The 18,632-nt window shown below is 37.4% G+C and overlaps 1 protein-coding gene across 3 annotated transcripts in view; it reads right to left on the bottom strand.

Annotated features, from left to right (window-relative positions):
* Nucleotides 1–18,632, bottom strand: part of BRMS1L (BRMS1 like transcriptional repressor) — a 161,523-nt gene that overhangs the window by 121,220 nt on the left and 21,671 nt on the right. For 2 of the 3 annotated variants that reach the window (XM_020991374.2, XM_020991375.2), the window contains exon 2: nt 13,376–13,774. The exons of the other annotated variant lie outside the window; for it this stretch is intronic. In XM_020991374.2, coding sequence (XP_020847033.1) covers nt 13,376–13,517 — 142 coding nt within the window. In that variant the 5' untranslated portion in view covers nt 13,518–13,774. The remainder of the gene's footprint in view (nt 1–13,375; nt 13,775–18,632) is intronic. 3 annotated transcript variants of the gene reach the window in all.

Below are 18,632 nucleotides of genomic sequence, written 5' to 3'. Positions count from 1 at the left end.
AAAATATTATCAACAGACAGAAAGAATTCAAGTGCCAAGGAGTCACAAATCAGGATTACACAAAATTTAACAGCTACCACTTCTACAGGAGGGCAGCTGAGTGGCGTAGCAGATAAAGTGATGGGCCTGGAATCAAGAAGACTGATCTTTGTGAGTTCAAATCTGGCCTCAGACACTTACTAGCATTGTGACCCTGGGTAAATCACTTAACCTTGTTTGCCTCTGTTCTTCATCTATAAAATGAGCTGGAGAAGGAGATGGCAAATCTGGAAAGTGTCTTTGCCAAGAAAACCATAAATGGGGTCATGAAGAGTTGGACACAACTGAAACAACTGAACAACAACAATACTTTTATGAGTGAAAAGCATGGAATACAATATTCCAGAAAGCAAAACATCTAGGCTTTCAACCAAGATTAACCTACTCACCAAAACTGAGTATAATTCTAAAGCAGGAAAAATAGACCTTTAACAAAACAGAGGACTTCCAAGCCTTCCTGATAAAAAGATAACTAAGTAAAAAAGCTGGCATATGAACACAAAAGTCAAGAAAAGCATAAAAAGGTAAACATGAGTAGTCAATCTTAAAAAACTAAACAAGGTTCAACTGTTTACATTCTTATGTGGAGAGATAATATCTATAACACCACAGAGTTCTATCATCATAAGGGATCATAGAAGGAATCTAATTAAACAGGGTCTAAGAGTAATTCTGTTATGTTTTGATGATTTCAAAGCAATGGAAAGGGTGGGGACGAGGAACACACTGGGAGAAGGATAAAGGGAGAAGAAAAATGGAAAAAAATATATAACATAAAACTGGGGAAAGAAGGATAATAAAAGGAAGGGTAGATTAAGGGAAGTACTAAAGGCAAAATAAACCCTTAAAGAGGGGGCAAGGGAAAAATCACATTTGAGGGGCAGCTAGGTGGCGCAGCAGATAGAGCACTGGCCCTGGAGTCAGGAGGACCTGAGTTCAAATCCAGCCGCCATCACAAAACACTTACTAGCTGTGACTCTGGGTAAGTCACTTAACCCCAATTGCCTCACCAAAACATAACAACAACAACAACAACAAAAACACATTTGAAAGATATTTGCAATTAAAATAAGGGGCTAAAGCATTACCTAATACACTTCTGATACAAAAAGACAGGAATAGAAAACATGATCAGAAAAAAAAATTTTTAATATTATATTTTGCTAAAAAGTACCAAAGACAACAAATTTATATCAATACTAAACATAAATGCATCAAACAGAATAGCATTCAAATTCTTAAAGGAAAAGCTAAATGAGTTATAAGTACAAATATACAATAAAACTATAATATTGGGGGGGGCCTCATTTTGCTCTTCTCAGATATAAAAAAAAAAGATGGAACTGAATAGAATTTTAGAAAATTTAGATACTACAAAACTTAAGATTCAAAAGGAATACAAAGAAGCATGTCTATTTCACATCATACCTTCAGGACAAGTGACCGTGTATTAGGGGGAAAAAAAAACAACCTAACAAATGCAGAAAAGCAGAAATGTTGCTGTGTAGTCATTTTTTGGTTGTATCTGACTATTTCTGACCCCATTTGGGGTTTTCCCAGCAAAGATATTTGAGTGGTTTGTATTTCCTTTTCCAGCTCATTTCATAGATGAGGAAACTGAGGCAAACAAGGTTAAATATCTTGCCCAGGGTCACACAGCTAGTAAGCGTCTAAGGCCAGATTTGAACTCAAATCTTCCTGACTTCAGGTCACTTAGCAGCACATACCAAAATGACATTAAAGTGACTATGAAACAGAGATTAAAAATTAACTGAAAATTAAATAACTTATTCCTAAAGAATGGGTGGGTCAAAGTACAAATCAGAAAAAAAAAACCCAGTAAATTCATTAAATTTAGATAATGACAAGAATAAGACAAGATACCAAAATTTGTGAGATTTAACCAAAGCAGTAGAAGAAAATGTATAACTCTAAATGCTTTCATCAGTAAAAGAGAGAAAGGATCCCACTTTCTGGGAACTAGGGTAGCACAGTAAGCAGTAAATCAGTGTAGCTCTCCCATATTCACCTCCAAACAACCATAAAACAGCACCCCAGAACAAATCCTGGAACAGCAGAGGGGGGGGGGGGGGAGAACGGTGGCTTGTCTTTTAGCACAAAAGACTTGGAGGATCAGCAAGAAAAGTCTTAGCATAGGCCAGACACCACTACTAGGGCCCCAGCTCAGCACCAGGTAAGCTGCCAGACCCCTGTGGCCTCCAGCAGCACCAGCCCCCCTCCACCCTAACCCCTCAGTGCAGCACTAGACACAGGGTCCCCTGTAGGCCTCAGGGCAACATCATCGAAGCACAGCCAGGGCCTGCATACCATCCTCAGTATAGAGATCAAATATAAAAGAAAGTAAAGAAGGAGAAGGAGAAGAAGAAGAAGAAGAAGAAGAGCAAAAAACAACAACAAAAAAGAACATGACCATAAAAAATTATGGTGACAAGGAAGACCAAGACACAAACTCAGAAGAGGACAACAATGTCAATACAGCTATGGGCAAAACCCCAAAGAAAAATGGAAAATGGCCTCAAGCTCAGAAATAACTCATGAAAGAGCTCAAAAAAGGAGTTTAAAAATCATATAAGAGAGGTAGAAGAAAAAATGGGAAAAGAAATGAGAGTGATATAAGAAAATTATGAAAAAAAAGAGTAAACAGCTTGGAAAACTGCTTAAAAAGTAGTGTGTGGGATTCCATTCAAATTAAAAAACACAGAGGTATTATTGAAGGAGAAACAGAAAATTAATTTATTATTATTATTTCAAATCTTGAGATTTGGGTGTCCCTCCACCAGAGTGCTCTGATGAGGGGAGATGGAGTACAGGAGCAAAGGACCTGATTAAATAGCCCTAATGGTAAAGCCCCTCCCCCCCAACTGGCCAATGTTTTGGCTCACAATTTCAACACAAAACTCTACCACAGGCACAAACAACAACAAACAGTATGCATATCTTAGTTACAAATTATAGATATCCATATTTAGCTCTTAGTTTGTTGAAATATTACCAAAAAAGCAATTAAAGATGTGCAGTCAAGCTAGATACTGTACTGTATAACAAGGTCACCATGATTGAAATATAGCAACAGTTGTTATCAACAAATAGAGAGGTGGGGGGGGGGTTTCAAGAGTTTCAGGCTTGGCAAACTTTAACTGCTGAAATAACAATGACATAGAAAAGGGGGGGTACTTGGGGCTAGACTCCCGTAACTCAGGTGATTTCTGGTAAACTAAAACTTAGGCCTGTCAGGCTACTACCCCTGACTTAAGTCTAATACAATTTCTATTTATTCTTCTAGGAAGTTTTCATGGGACCCCTCATCCCATTCAGCCTTATCCCAAACCTTAATTATACTGAGGAGTCTTCACTGGGACATCCCATTCAGTAGAACTGGCCAAATGGAAAAGGAGATACAAAAATCCACTAAAGAAAACAACTCTTTAAAGAATATAATTGGTCAAATGGAAAAGAAAGTACAAAAGTTAATTGAGGAAAACAACACCTTAAAAGTTAGAATTGGGCAAGTGGAATCTAATGACTCTATGAGACATCAAGAATCAATCAAATAAAACAAAATGAATGAAAAAATGGAAAAAATATAAAATACCTCATGGCAAAAACAACTGACCTGGAAAATACGTCCAGGAGAGACAATATCAGAATCAGTGGACTACCTAAAAGCCATGACCACCAAAAGGAGGACCTGGACAGCATCTTTCAAGAAATTATCAAGGAAAAATGCCCTGATGTTCTAGAATCAGAGGGCAAAATAGGCACTGAAAGAATTTACCAATCACCTCAGGAAAGAGATCCCAAAATAAAAACTCCAAGGAATGTTATAGCCAAATTTCAGGTCAAGGGAAAAATACTACCAGTGGCCAGAAAGGAACAATTCAAATGTCTAGAAATCACAATCAGGATTATAAAGGACTTGGCAGCTGTAACACTAAAGGACTGGCGCTAGGAATACAACACAAAAGCAAAGGAGCTAGGAATACAACCAAGAATCACTTACCCAGTAAAATTAAGCATAATACATTCAAGGGAAAAAATGGTCATTCAACGAAATAGGATATCAAGCTTTCATAAGGAGAAGACCAGAACTAAACCAAAGATTTGACGTCTGATATCAAGAGCCAAGAGAAGCAAAAACAAGTAAAAAATTGGGGGAAAAAAAGGAAAAAAAAAGGATTCAACAGAGCTAAACTATTTACATCCTTATGTGGGAAGATTATATTTGTAGTTCTTAAAAATTCTATCACTAGTAGAACAGCTAGAAGGAATATGCATAGACAGAGGGTACAGATATAAAGTGAATTTGAGGGGATGACAAAAAAAATTAAGGAAAAAGAAAGAGTACGATTGGCACAGAAGGAAGGGAGAGGTAGAGTGGGGTAAATTATTTCACATGAAGAGGTGAGAAAGACCAATTACAGTGGAGGGGAAGATGGGAGCATGGGCGATGGGCATCATTTGAACCTTACTCTCATCACTACTGGTTCAAAGAAGAAGTCATATACACTATCAGCTAAATACAGAATTCTTACTGACAGTAAAGTAGGAGGGGAGGAGATAAAGTAAGGAGAGATGGGTACTAACAGAAGGAAGGGCAGATCAAGGGAGGTGGTAGACAGAAGGAAAACACTGGTGAGGAGCAAAAGGGTGAAAGGACAGAGAGGACAGACAGGAGGAAGAATAGGATGGAGGGAAATACACAGTAATCATAACTGTGAATGTGAATGGGATGAACTCTCCCATAAAATGGGAGCAGATAGCAGAGTGGATCAAAAACCAGAATCCTATATAATGTTGTTTACAAGAAACATACTTGAAGCAGAGAAACACACAGAGTAAAGGTAACAGGCTAGAACAGAATCTATTATGCTTCAACTGAAATAAAAACAACAGAGGTAGCAATCCTGATATTAGATAAAGTAAAAGCAAAAACAGACCTAATTAAAAGAGATAAGGAAGTAAACTACATCTTGCTAAAAGGTACCATAGACGATAAATCAATATCAATACTAAACATATATAGGCACCAAGTGGTATAGCATCCAAATTCTTAAAGAAGTTAAGTGAGTTATAGGAAGAAATACGACAGCAAAACTGTATCAGTGGGGGGCCTCAACTGTACCCTTCCAGAACTTGATAAATCCAACCAAAAAATAAACAAGAAGCTAAGAAGGTAAACAGAATATTAGAAAAGTTACATATGACACACCTTTAGGAGAAAACTGAATGGGAACAGAAAAGAACATACCTTTTTCTTAGCAGCACATGGCACCTACACAAATCTGATTATGTAATAGGGCAAAAACCCCTCAAAATCAAATGTAAAAAGCCAGAAATATTAAATGTATTCTTCCTGGATCAAAATGCAACAAAAATTACATTCAATGAAGGGCAATGGAAACATAGAATAAAAATTAATTGAAAACTAAATAACTGTTGTCCCACTTATTCTTCAGGATTACTAAACACTTCAAAGAACAAATTACAGAAACATCAAAAATTTCATTAATGAGAATTACAACAATGAGTCAATATACCAAAACTTATGGGATATAGCCAAAGCATTACTTAGAGGAAAATTTATTTTTCTAAATTCTTACATCAACAAACTGGAAAAAGAACTGATCACTGAATTGGGCATGGAACTAAAAAAACTAGAAAAAGAACAAATTAAAAAATCCCCAACTGAGCACCAAATTGGAAATCCTGAAAATCAAAAGTGGGATTAATAAGATTGAAAGTAAAAAAACTATTGAAGTAACAAATAATAAATAAAACTACAAGCTCGTTTTATGAAAAAACCATTAAGATAGATGAGCCATTGGTTAATATAATTTTAAAAAATAAAGAAAACCAAATATCCAGTATCAAAAATGAAAAGGGTGAAATCACCACCAATGAAGAAGAAATGAAAGCAATCATGAGGAAATATTTTGCCCAACTGTATGCAAATAAATCTGATAATATGAGTGACATCCATGAATATTTATAAAAATATAAATTACCTAGATTAACAGGTCAGGAAATAGAATGCCTAAATAATCCCATCTTAGAAAAAGAAGTTGAACAAGCCATTTAATGAACTCCCTAGGAAAAAATCCCCAGGGCCAAACGAGTTTGTAAGTAAATTCTACCAAACATTTAAAGAACAATTAACTCCAACAGTATATAAAATATTTGGGAAAATAGGTGAAGGACACAAATATTGTGCTGATACCTAAACCAGGAAGAGCTAAAACAGAGAAAGAAAATTTTAGATCAATTTCCCTAATGAATATCAATGCAAAAATTTTGAACAAAATACTAGCAAGGGGATTACAGAACAAGAATTATACACTATAAGCAGGTGGGATTTATACCAGGAATGAGGGTTGGTTCAGTATCAATAACAAAATCAACAGAAATCATATAATTATCTCAACAGAGGCTGAAAAAGCTTTTCAGAAAATACAGCACCCATTCCTATTAAAAACATTAGAGAACATAGGAATAAAAGGATCGTTACTTAAAATGATATGCAGTAACTATTTAAAACCATCAGTAAGCATTATCTGTAATGGGGATAATCTAGAAGCTTTCCAACTAAGATCAGGGATGAAGTAAGGATGCCTATTATGACTATTATTATTCTATATAGTACTAGAAATGTTAGCTATAGTGATAAGAGAAGAAAAAGAAATTGAAGGAAGTAGAATAGGCAATGAGGAAACAAAACTATTACTTTTTGCAGATGATATGATGGAATACTTAGAGAACCACACAGCATCAACTAAAAAATTACTTGAAATAATTAACAACTAAAATTTAGTAAAGTCGTAGGATATAAGACCCACTCACATAAATCATCAGAATTCCTTTATATGACCAATAAAGCCCAAGAGCAAGAGATTCAAAGACAAATTTTCTTTAAAATAACTGTAAACAATATAAAATACTTAGGAGTCTACCTGCGAAGACAAACCCAGGAATAAATTGAACACAATTACAAAACACTTTTCACACAAATGAAGTCAGATTTAAACAACTTGAAAAATATCAATTGCTCATGAGTAGGCAGAGCCAATATACCAAAATGACAATTCTGCCTAAACTAATTTACTTATTCAGTACCATACCAATCAAACTACCAAAAACTTATTTTTTCTAGCTCTATAAAATAACAACAAAATTCATCTGGAAGAACAAATAGTCAAGAATATCAAGGGAATTAATGAAAAAAAATCAAAGGAAGGTAGCCTAGCAATACCAGATCTCAAACAATATTATAAAGCACTAATCATCAAAACTATCTGGTACTGGTTGAGAAATAGCATGGTAAATCAATGGAATAGATTAGGGATACAAGACACAGAATGCAATAACTATAGTAACCTAGTGTTTGATAAATCCAAAGACCTGAGCTTTTGGGATAAGAACTCACTATTTGACAAAAATTGCTGGGAAAACTAGAAGACAATAGGACACAAACTAGGTACAGACCACCACTCACACTATATACCAAGATTAGGTCAAAATGGGTGCATAATTTAGACATAAAGGGGGAAGCCCTAAGCAAATTAGAAGAGCAAGGAATATGTCAGATCTACTGGGAGGGGAAGAATCCACAACCCAACAAAAGACAGAGAACATCATAAAATGTAAAATAGATAATTTTGATTATATTACATTAAAAAGCTTTTGTACAAACAAAACCAATGCAACTAAGATTAGTAGGAAAATAGAAAGCTGGGAAACAATCTTTAAAGCAAGTATCTCTGATAAAGGCCTCATCTCTCACACACAGAGAGAAATAAATCAAATTACAAGCCATTCTCCAATTGATATAAATGGTCAACAGACAGAAACGGGTAGTCTTCAGATGAAGAGATCAAAGCTATCTATAGGCACATGAAGAAATGCTCTAAATCACTTTTAATTAGAGAAATGCTAATTAAAACTGCACAACTATCAGTTTGGCTAATATGACAAAAAAGGAAAATGATTAATGTTGGAGAGAATGTAGTAAAATTGGGACATTGATGCACTGTTGGTAGAGTTGTGAACTGATCCAACCATTCTAGATAGCAATTTGGGGTTAAGTGACTTGCCTAGGGTCACACAGCTAGTAAGCATCAAGTGTCTGAGGCCAGATTTGAACTCAGGTCCTCCTGACTCCAGGGCTGGTGCTCTACCCACTCCACCACTTAGATGCCCAACACCTTCTTCGTTTTTCATACTGATAATCTGGTTTTCTTTTTCATTTTTTAAATCAAGTGAACTGGTGACTTATCTATTTCATAGGTTTTTCTTCAAAAAAACCAGTTCCTAGTTTTATTTATTCAGTGGGGTTTTTTTGAAATTTTAAATTTTGTTAATCTTTCCTATCAGGATTTCTATTTTGATGTTTAATTGGATACCTTAAATTTGTTTGTTTCCTAGTATTTTTTTTACATGCATATCCAATTTGTTGTCCTATTCTTTCTCTTTTTTAGTAGCATTTTATTTTTTTCCTGTTACTGATCAAGAAAAATTTTTACATAATTTTACAAGATTTTGAGTTCCAATTTTTTTCCCTTCCTCCCTCACCTCCCCTCTTCTGAAACTAGCAGGCAGTTGATACAGTTTATACATGTGCTATCATGTAAAACATGTTTTCATATTAATCACAATTATAAAAAAAAGAAACATATCAAAAGGGGAAAAAACATGAAAAAAAATAGAGTAAATGAAAAAAAATATTCTTCAATCTACATCGAGTCCACCAGTTCTTTATCTGCATATGAACAGCATTTTCCTTCATGGGTCCTTTGTACTTGTCTTGGATCATTATATTGTTAAGAAGAGCTGAGTTATTCATAGTTGATCATCACACAATGTTGCTGATATTGTGGACAGTTTTTCTGGTTCTGCACTTAATTGGCCGTTTTAATAGCAAAAACAACAAAAATTCTATTATTTCAACTGATGCAAAAAAACTTCTGACAAAATACAACAGCCATTCCTGTTTAAAAAAAAACACTAGAAAGCTCTGGAATATAGAGAAGTATTCTTTAAAAGATAAACAGCACCTATCTAAAACCAAGAGCCAATATTATCTGTAATGGGGATAAGCTAGAAGCCTTTTCATAAAGATCAGGGATGAAGCAAGGAGGTCTATTTATCACAATTTCTATTCAATTTTGTACTAGTAATGCTAACTATAGCACTAAGGAAAAAATGAAATAATAAGCATAGGCAAGGATGCCTATTATGACTATTACTATTCTATACAGTACTAGAAATGTTAGCTATAGCAACAAGAGAAGAAAAAGTAATTGAAGGAAGCAGAACAGGCAAAGAGGAAACAAACTATCACTTTTTGCAGATAATATGATTTACTTAGAAAACCTTAGTTGTTGTTGTTACTGTTTTTCAGTCATTCAGTTATGTCTGATTCTTTGATCCCATAGACCATGGAGTTTCCTTGGCAAAGATACTGGGGTGGTTTGCCATTTCCTTCTCTAGAAGACTCTAGAGTGTCAACTAAAAAACTAACTGAAACAATTAACAACTTTAGTAAAGTTGCTGGACATTAAAAAAAAATCTACACAAAATCAGCATTTCTATATAGTACCAACAAAATCCAGCACAAAGAGAAAGAGAAATTACATGTAAAAATAACTACAGATAAAATACTTGGGAGGCTACCTGCCAAGACATTCACAGCAATTATGTGAACACAATTACAAAACATTTTATACAAATACGTCTAAATAATTTGAGAAATACTAATTACTCATGGATAAGTAGAGCCAATGACAATACTACCATGGAGTAAAATGCTTCAGAGGAAGTCAGCATAAGAGACATAAGAGATGCTCAAGAATGGAATTCTGAAGACACAAAAAAAAATTCCAATGAGAAAGAAAAATGAAATTTGTCTGAAGAGATCACTGTGAATGCACAGAAAACTCACCAGTCAACTTAGATTGTAAGAGGAAATGTAAAGAAGATAGAAACAAAACCAGGTAATATGTGATAAATATAAAAGGTTAGCAAGGTCCTTTAAAAATAGTGTCAGGAAGGCTCAGAATGAGCTGAGGCTGGCAAGGAAAACTAACAACAACAAGAAGGACTTTTTGGAGATACAATGGGAGAAAAAAATGAGATCATCCCTTTTTCTAGGGAGAGAAGACAGAAATGTTTCATTTTTCTTTCATTTTTTGTTTTATCTACAAAGGAGAATGACTTTTACAACAGAAATGACAGACCAGAAATGGACCTCCTGAGAGTTGACACCCAAAGTTAAGTAAGCAAACACTAAGAGAACACCTAGCTTCTTTTGACAAAGTCACATTGCCCTGATGAACTATATGGTCAGGTCCTGAAACAACTGGAAGGTGTCATTGCTAAGCTACTGACAACTTGATCTGAAAAATCACAGAAAATGGGAAAGGTATCACAAGATGGGAGAAGGGCAAATGTCTACATTTTCATATAAAAAGGAAAAGAGCAGTCTGCAAACTACAGGCCAATGAGCTTGACTTCAATTCCTGGGAAAATTCTAGAAAAAGTCACCAAAGGGATGGTTGGTGAACATCAAGAAAGGGAAGTGGTGATTACAAAGAGCCAGCTTAACTTCATCAAGAATGATCATGCCACACTAACTTCATATCCTTTTTTTTTGTGGATAGGATTATGATATCAGTAGATAAGAAGAATATTGCAGTTATGATTTGCCTAGATTTTAATAAAGCTTTTAACAAGTTACCTAATCTTTTCTTATAGAGAAAATGGAGAGACACTGATTAAATGATATTATAGTCAGATGGTTTGAGAACTGGTTGGATGGCAAGATTAAAAAGAATAGCTGTTAATGGTTTAATATCATCCTGGCAGGAGGTCTCTAGTGGAGTAACCCAAGGATCAGTACATGACTTTGTGCTATTTAAAAGTTTTATAGGTGACTTAGATAAAGACGTGTTTATCTAATGTGCAGATGATGCGAAGCTGAAAGGGATAGCTAAATGGATGATAGAGTAAGGATCTGACTGAATCTATCAGATGAATAGGACCTGGGGGTTTTCGTGGTCTGTAAGCTCAATATGAATCAGAAGTGTGACATAGCAGCTAAAAAAGATAATGCCATCTTAGGCTTCATACACAAGAGGCACGGCTTCTAGGAAACAGGGGTAATAAAGTCATCGTATTCTGCCTTCATCAGATCTAATCTGAAATACTGTGTTCAGTTCTGGATGCCACAGTTTTAAAAGAATATTAATAAGCTTGTGAGTGTCCAGGGAAGGGCAAACATAGCAAAAGGCCACAAGTCCCTGACACACAGGAATCTGTTAAAGGAACTGGATATGTTTAAGCCTAAAGAAAAAAATGAGGAAGGGGGGGTAGGGGAGTAGGGGGTGGAACTTGATAGGTAAGTTCAAGTATCTGAAGGGCTCTCACGTGGAAGAAGACTGTATTTGTTCTATTTGGCCCCAGAAGACAAAACCAGGAGCAATGGTTAGAAATTACAAAGATGCCAATTTGGGTTTGATGTTAGGAATAACTTCCTAATTAGAGCTGTCCAAAAGTGAACTAGATTGCTTGAAGATGTGATGGATCCCCCTCCTTGGAGGTCTTGAAGCAGAGGCTGGATGAGCTGTGGGTAGGTATATTACAGCAGGAGTTCCTTCGCATAGGGACTATAACATTGCTGAGGTCTGTTTCAACTTTCGAATTGTATGATTCTGATTCCTTCCCTTCTTCTCCAGCAAATTACAAACTCAATCATCTCCTTTCTCTCTCTAATCTTCAGTTTCTTCCTATATACTGGCTCCTTCTAAATGTGCCTAAGACTCCTCCATCCTTAAAAAATTTTGTTTAACCCTATCAAGATACACACCCTTCCTTTCTCTGACAAAGTCCTAGGAAAAGCTGTCTACTAATCACTGCCTCCACCTCCTCTACTCTCACTCAATTCTTCCCAACTTGGCTTCCAACCTTATTATTCAACTGAAATTGTTCTATACAAAGTTAACAATGGTCTCTAGGTTGCCAGATCTAATGGTATTTTTTTCAGTCATTCTTCCTGAACCTCTTTGCAACATCTGACATTGCTAACCACTGTTTCCTCCTCTATCTCTCAGTCCTATCTGGGATTATTCTCTCCTTGGTTCTTCTCTTACATATCGACTACTCATTGTACCTCGCTGGCTAATCATAGCCCCTAATTGTAAATTGTACTCCTAAGGCTCAATTCTGGAATCTTCTCCTATTTCTACAACGTCATTTAGAGACCTCATCACTTTCACTGCTTTATCATCTCTAGGAAGATGATTCAGACACTTTTACATGCAGTTATAGCTCCCCGAACTTCAAGTCCTGCATAACTAATTGCTTATTGGGCATTTCCAAATGGATTATACCTCAAACTCAACATGTTCAAAACAGAGCCTCATTATCTTTCCTCCAAAACATCCTTTCTCCAAACTTCTCTATTTCTTCCAGTCACTCATGTGGATAACATCTTCACTTTCATAATTCTTCACTTTCCTTTATGGTATATATCTAATTAGTTACAAAATCATGTCTTTTCTACCTCTCCCACATAGCTATCACCTTCGTTCAGGCTCTCATCGCCTCTCATCTAGATTATTTCAATGACCTCCTAACTGGTCTCCCTGCCTCAGTCTTCTAACTCCATTCACCCTCCATTCTGCGGCCAAAGTGATCTTAAAACAGATCCGCCCATATCACTCCCTTACTCTAGTGGAAACTCAATAAACGTTAACTGGCGGACTGTGGATTTGGAGGCAGAGGTGGGGAAAAAAGGGCAGGACAGAGGAAAGTGCGCTCTCAGTCCCGGGGGGGGGGGAGGTGTTGGGGGGAGGGGAGAGGAGCACTCCCCCCCCCCCGCCCAGGAGGGATGGCCGAGGCAGACAGGCTGCTGGCAGGGGCAGGCAGACACAACCAGGCCTAGTGGGGAGGAGCGATCACCACCGGCTGCCCGGGACAAGGACGTGCCAAGTGGCCAGAGGCAGTAGAGAGTGGAAAAGCGCCCCTCACCGCAGGAAGGGCCCCTCGCCTCCGCTCCGCTTCCCCAAGACAGCCGTAGGGACCCATGACCCGGGGTAGGCGGACGGGAGCTGCAGCTTCCAACGCCGCCGCCGCCTCCTCCCTTTTCCAACCCGCAGAGGGCGGACGGACGCCGGGACAAGGGCGCGGGGTCCCGAGCACAGGCCCGGGAAGGAGTCTCCGCCCCTTCCCTTCTCTCTTACCCCACTTTCCGGGACGAGTGCAGCCCAGACGCGAGGCTTGGGCGGAAAGGCTGGGCCCGGCAGCCGGCGACCTGACCACCTACCTGAGCTGTCCCCATCCTCGGAGACCGAAGAGCTCTCGGTGTCCTCGTCCTCCGAGGTGCTTCCCTCGTTCTCGGCGTAGTCCACCTCCATTTCATCGTGATGGTTAGTCTCTTTCTTGTCCCCGCGGGAATGGACAGGCATTTTCCAGTCGCCCCCGGCGCTTATTCCTCTTCCTCGAAGACCACGGCTCTTTCCGTGCGGCTCTGTCCGCAACCCAGCTCGAAGCGACCCGACTTCTCCCAGAATTGTCTTCTCCCAGTCTGGAACTCACAGCCTAACCCGCCGGCTCCGCGATGAAAGCCCTGCCATTGGAGAACCCCTTCCATGAAGCCTGGGAGGCGGGGTTTGGTCGCACGTTGAAGGTTCGAGGACCCGTTGCCTTTCGGGAATTGTAGTCTCTGCGAAGGAAACCCGAGTTAACTGGATTTCATAGCCTCAGCTCTGGTTATTTGGCCTAACTGGAATTCAATAAAGCACCAGTAAGATACATTCAAATTTCATTTATAGACAGAAGCTCATATTTCACGCATAGATGAACTATTTCCATTTTCCCACCAAACGAGTTGCTGAAAGTTTCCTAACATGAGAATAAGTCACTAAAATTTCCCATGTGAGTACCCCACCCCCAACTGTGTAAGTCTAGCAGAAATAGAGAATTGTTATTTCCCCCTCCACTTTGGTTCAGAACGTCATTATTAGTAGTAACAAGTTCACTGGCTGTTAAAAAAAGAAGAGACCTTAGAGACTTATCTAGTCCAACCCCTAATTTATGTAAAGACAAGAAAAATGAAGACCCAGAGAAATTAAGTAATTTGACAAAGATCACACAGCAAGTTCCTAACAGAGTAAGGATTATAACCCAAACTCACCATCAGTGAGGCTAGCGGAAAGAGTATTGGAGTTGAAGTCAGGACATGGGCTTGAGAGTTGGCTCTGCCACTTTGTTCACAAGTCTTTTAACTGCTGTGTGGCCCAGAACAAATGACTCAATATCTTTGGCCTCAGTTCCTTCATCTGTACAAGGAAAAGCTTATTCTAAATAATTTAAGTGATGGCTACCAGTTTTGACCACATACCTTACAGCAGGAAGGCCAGTGCTCATTCCACTAAATTACAATCCTATTGAGACAGTAAATTTGTATTATACTTTCTGTCTTAATTTGTATGATTTGTATTTTCAGTGCTATACAACATGTAGAATTATGCAAATAATTGTATTAAAAACCTTAATTCTGTTCTCTGGGTCAGAGAAACAAGAGGGGATAGTGAGGAAGGAGGTTAAACCTGGGAGTAACTGGGAAGAGAACAGCTACAGGCAAAACAAGATTTCTGTTCCTGAAGAGGAATCTAAAAGAGAAAAAGAAAAACAAATATAATTTAAAGGGTGGGGTGCCCATTAATTGGGGAATGTCTACACAAATTGTGGTAGATCAAAACAATATTAAGTTAATATTATTGCTCCTTATGAAATGAGGAAAGAGAATTTTAGAGGATCCTGGAACGATTGAGATGATAAAGAGTGATAAACCAAGGGAACAATTTATATATGGACAACAACATTGTAAAGAAAAACAATTTTGAAAAACTTAAGCATTCATCAATGCAATGATCAACTATATTTTAGAAGCCAGAGGATGAAATATGATACTCACTTCCTGACAGAGAGGACTCAAGGTGCAGAAAGAGACATGTTTTTTGACATAGCCACTGTGGTTTTGTTTTGCTTAACTGTTCTATTTGTTACAAGAGTTGTTTTTGTTCTGTTGTTGTTTCTCTTGGTTTTTTTAATTAGGAGAACTGGTGAAGGAGAGAAGGGCTGGCTAGTAAGAGTGAAACAAGGGGCAACTAGGTGGTACAGTGGATGGAGCACCAGCCCTGAAGTCAGGAGGGCCTGAGTTCAAATCCAGCCTCACACCAAACACTTCACATTTACTAGCTCTGTGACCCTGGGCAAGTCACTTAATCCCAATTGCCTAAAAACAAAAAAATTTTAAAAATTAAAAAAAAAAGAGTGAAACAAAAAAAAAGGGCATAGAAACATTTTTAAATGAACAAAGTACAAGGAAGTTCAGAAGCATTAACAGATACAGAGGACAAGTTTTAAAATAATTTGTGGAAATATGTATGTGTGTATAAACATATTTTTGAAGCCAATGGCATGAAAAAGAGATTCACAATTTCATACACAATACTTTTTTTATTCTACTGTGTATATGAAAATTATCTTTTGTTGCTTAAGTTCAGAATTAACAAATTGAATTTTTTTAAATTAAGCTTAGGGGAAACTGATACTGGTTAAGCATTAGAGAGGTCAATTAGTAGAAGAGACTAGGTACATAACATTGAGTGGGATTGAGACTACCTACCCAAAGTAAAATTCAGAGGTTTCTCTCAGTAGAAACAGAAGTTTTATTCTAGCAAGTCTCCTGTGAGAATTAGGCATCACCTACCCAGGGTGGACTGGAGTAGGGAGGCAAGATACAGGCAGCAAACAAGCAGTTATATACCCTTAGACAAACAACTCTAAGACAACCCCCCCCCAACACACTTCTTTACCTCAATCTCTTTATCCTCATTGGTTGAGGTAAGAGACCTTACATTCTACCCAGAAACTAAGAGATACATTTTACCCAAAACAAGCTTAGGAGCTAGAAGATTGCATTATCTGGTAAAGATAAGGCTGGGGTGGTGGTTACAAAACAAGGGAGGGGTGGGCAGCTGTATGACCATCACATGATTTACAGGAAAACGAAACTTAGGCCCAGCTAATGCTAAACTCTTAACTAAATTTTGGGGCATAGCTTCCATTTCCTATATGAAACTTTCACTTGTCCCACACAATGTCCCCTCTCATTTCATAGTTGAAAGCTTCTCATGCCAAAACTGATAAGTTTCTGAAGCCTCCCTCTTTACTATTTCATCAGGTTTTAGCCTTTCTTCTTCTGCCTGACATCCACCCTAGATTTCTCGATATCATTAATCTTATGGACTTACTAGTAGGCTCTTTTAATGTATGCATTCTAGAGAGTGTCTTTTGTACAGTAATGGTAATCAACTGCATCATACAAGGGACACATACTGGGAGTAGTATGACTCCACTCACTGCTATTATAAGAACCATAAAACCAGCTTCCACCGAGTTCCCCCAAACCAGGACCATCCCTTTAAGTAAATATGGGAAGGATTAATCTAAGCATTGACAAATCAAAGGGGCAGCCCTTTCATAAATGTAGATACAGAGACCCAAAAGAAAACAATCATGCAGTTGTCCCTTTAAGATTCAAAAATCTTTTCTTATACAGCTGTCTGGCAGGAACATCATCAATGAAGTCCTCTGTCCTTGGTATTTGTTCCAGCCATCTCCAGCACAGCATCTCAGCATCTTCTTCTTCTTGCTTCTTGTAGGAACCAGCTTTCTGTCCATTCTCCTACAAAGTGACTTAGCACAATTTTAAATCACTATTTCTAGTCCTTATACCCTGATCATTTTTACAAACTCAAAATTGGAACATGGCCAATTGTCATGTTTAAGAAATTCACATCAGAACACAGTGTCTTATACTTATACATTAATCCATTATTAATTTCCTCACCAGTGGGATGAGACTTCACTATGGAATTAATCACAGGCTCCAGTACATATATATCAATTTTTAACACAGTACATATAAAATCTTAAAATTTTAGTCATGCCTTGTTTCTTTGATGGCATTTACAAATAAACACAAGCCATTCTTCTTTTACATTATTAATCAATGGTAACAAAACTTTAGACAGTATGATATTATCCAAATAACAAATAACATTCTCACAAGCTCCTGATTATCTCCATACCATTACCAAGAATTAAAAGACCCTAACTCATACTGGAACACAATCCCAGCTCTATAATAACCTAAGATGTTAGATAATCAATTATTTTAGCAAATTTGTTACTATACTTATAAAACCTTCTGATTATAGAAACTAAACACTAAGAGATTAGAATAAGGGGACAATATTTCCCTCAACTTCCTGTCAACTCCAAACAGAGGGTTACATCAAACTGCAAACTGCATTGAGCTAGACTTAAAGTCCACCAGGCTTCAGTTAAGGACACCTGGAGTCAGACTCAGAAAGTCAGTCATTAGTCCAGTAAGTTCCAACAATCAGTTTAAGATATGACTATAATCTAAGCCTTTTCTTATGTCTCATGCTGACTACTTGCTCTTATCATAGAAACTTACCATAGAAGGAAAAAGAGCAGGGACAGGTGATGTATCAAATATGACAAGATAAAACACCCTTACCTTTGTTTAAATTCAGATAGAGTTGCAGTTCTCCAATCACGCAGTATCTGTTTCTCCTCATAGCCAAACTCAGGAATAGTCAGGTGGGAAACATTCCTTTCCAAAGGAACACAATGGGGAAACTGAGCCAGGAGGATCCCATCCTAGATTGAGGCTAAGATTGTCCCCTCGGCCTTTTTCCCAAATAAATCACATTTCCTCTAAGTAGACCTCCACCTGTTCTTGTGGCATTTCTCTCAGATACTGATTTAATGCAGACAACTATACCCAAATCCAAACTCAAAATCAAATTAGTTATAGTCCAAAGAGCCTTTTACCTCAAACAGCAAGTCTCACTAATCACAGCTTAAAGCCAGATGCAGCTAATTTCACTCTCATGGAGTTGCAATAAGCAATATAGATTTATCAGGACTCACATACATAAGAGATCTCACTTTACATCTTTCCTTCTCAAATTTAAACTTGTCCTGGTGTAAAAGCCAATCATTAGAAATCATTTCTATCTATTGTACACAAATTTGCAACTTCTCAGCAAGTCAAGTTCATTGTCTAGGAACTGCATATTCCTAACAAGTTCTTTTCTCAGGGCAGATGACCTTGCCCACACAGATACAGTAATCAATTAACCCTTTTAGGTTTTAGCATTAAAACAGTAATCCGAAACAACTTAGTTAAAAATCTCACAAATTTCATAAATGATAACAAAACAATTTTAACTGAAAATTCCCTTTAAATAAAAATTTGGAAATTTTATGATTTCTTAAATCCCCAACAGCCAGATTCATTCCTTTTTCTCTTTTCTCTGAAGACACAATTAATTTAACAGTCTAGATTATAAAAGAAATTGCCCTTCCAACAACATAACTAATACAATTGAAAACAGACTCAATAAAAAAATCTTTTCTTTCTAGACCCCTTTAACAGATTCAACAGTCTCCTGGGGCCACACACTGAATAAATTTCTTTC

The sequence above is a fragment of the Phascolarctos cinereus genome, unplaced genomic scaffold (assembly GCF_003287225.1).
Source record: "Phascolarctos cinereus isolate Bilbo 61053 unplaced genomic scaffold, phaCin_HiC Scaffold_2;HRSCAF=192, whole genome shotgun sequence".
NCBI lineage: Eukaryota > Metazoa > Chordata > Mammalia > Diprotodontia > Phascolarctidae > Phascolarctos > Phascolarctos cinereus.
This window is presented reverse-complemented; position numbering and strand designations above follow the sequence as displayed.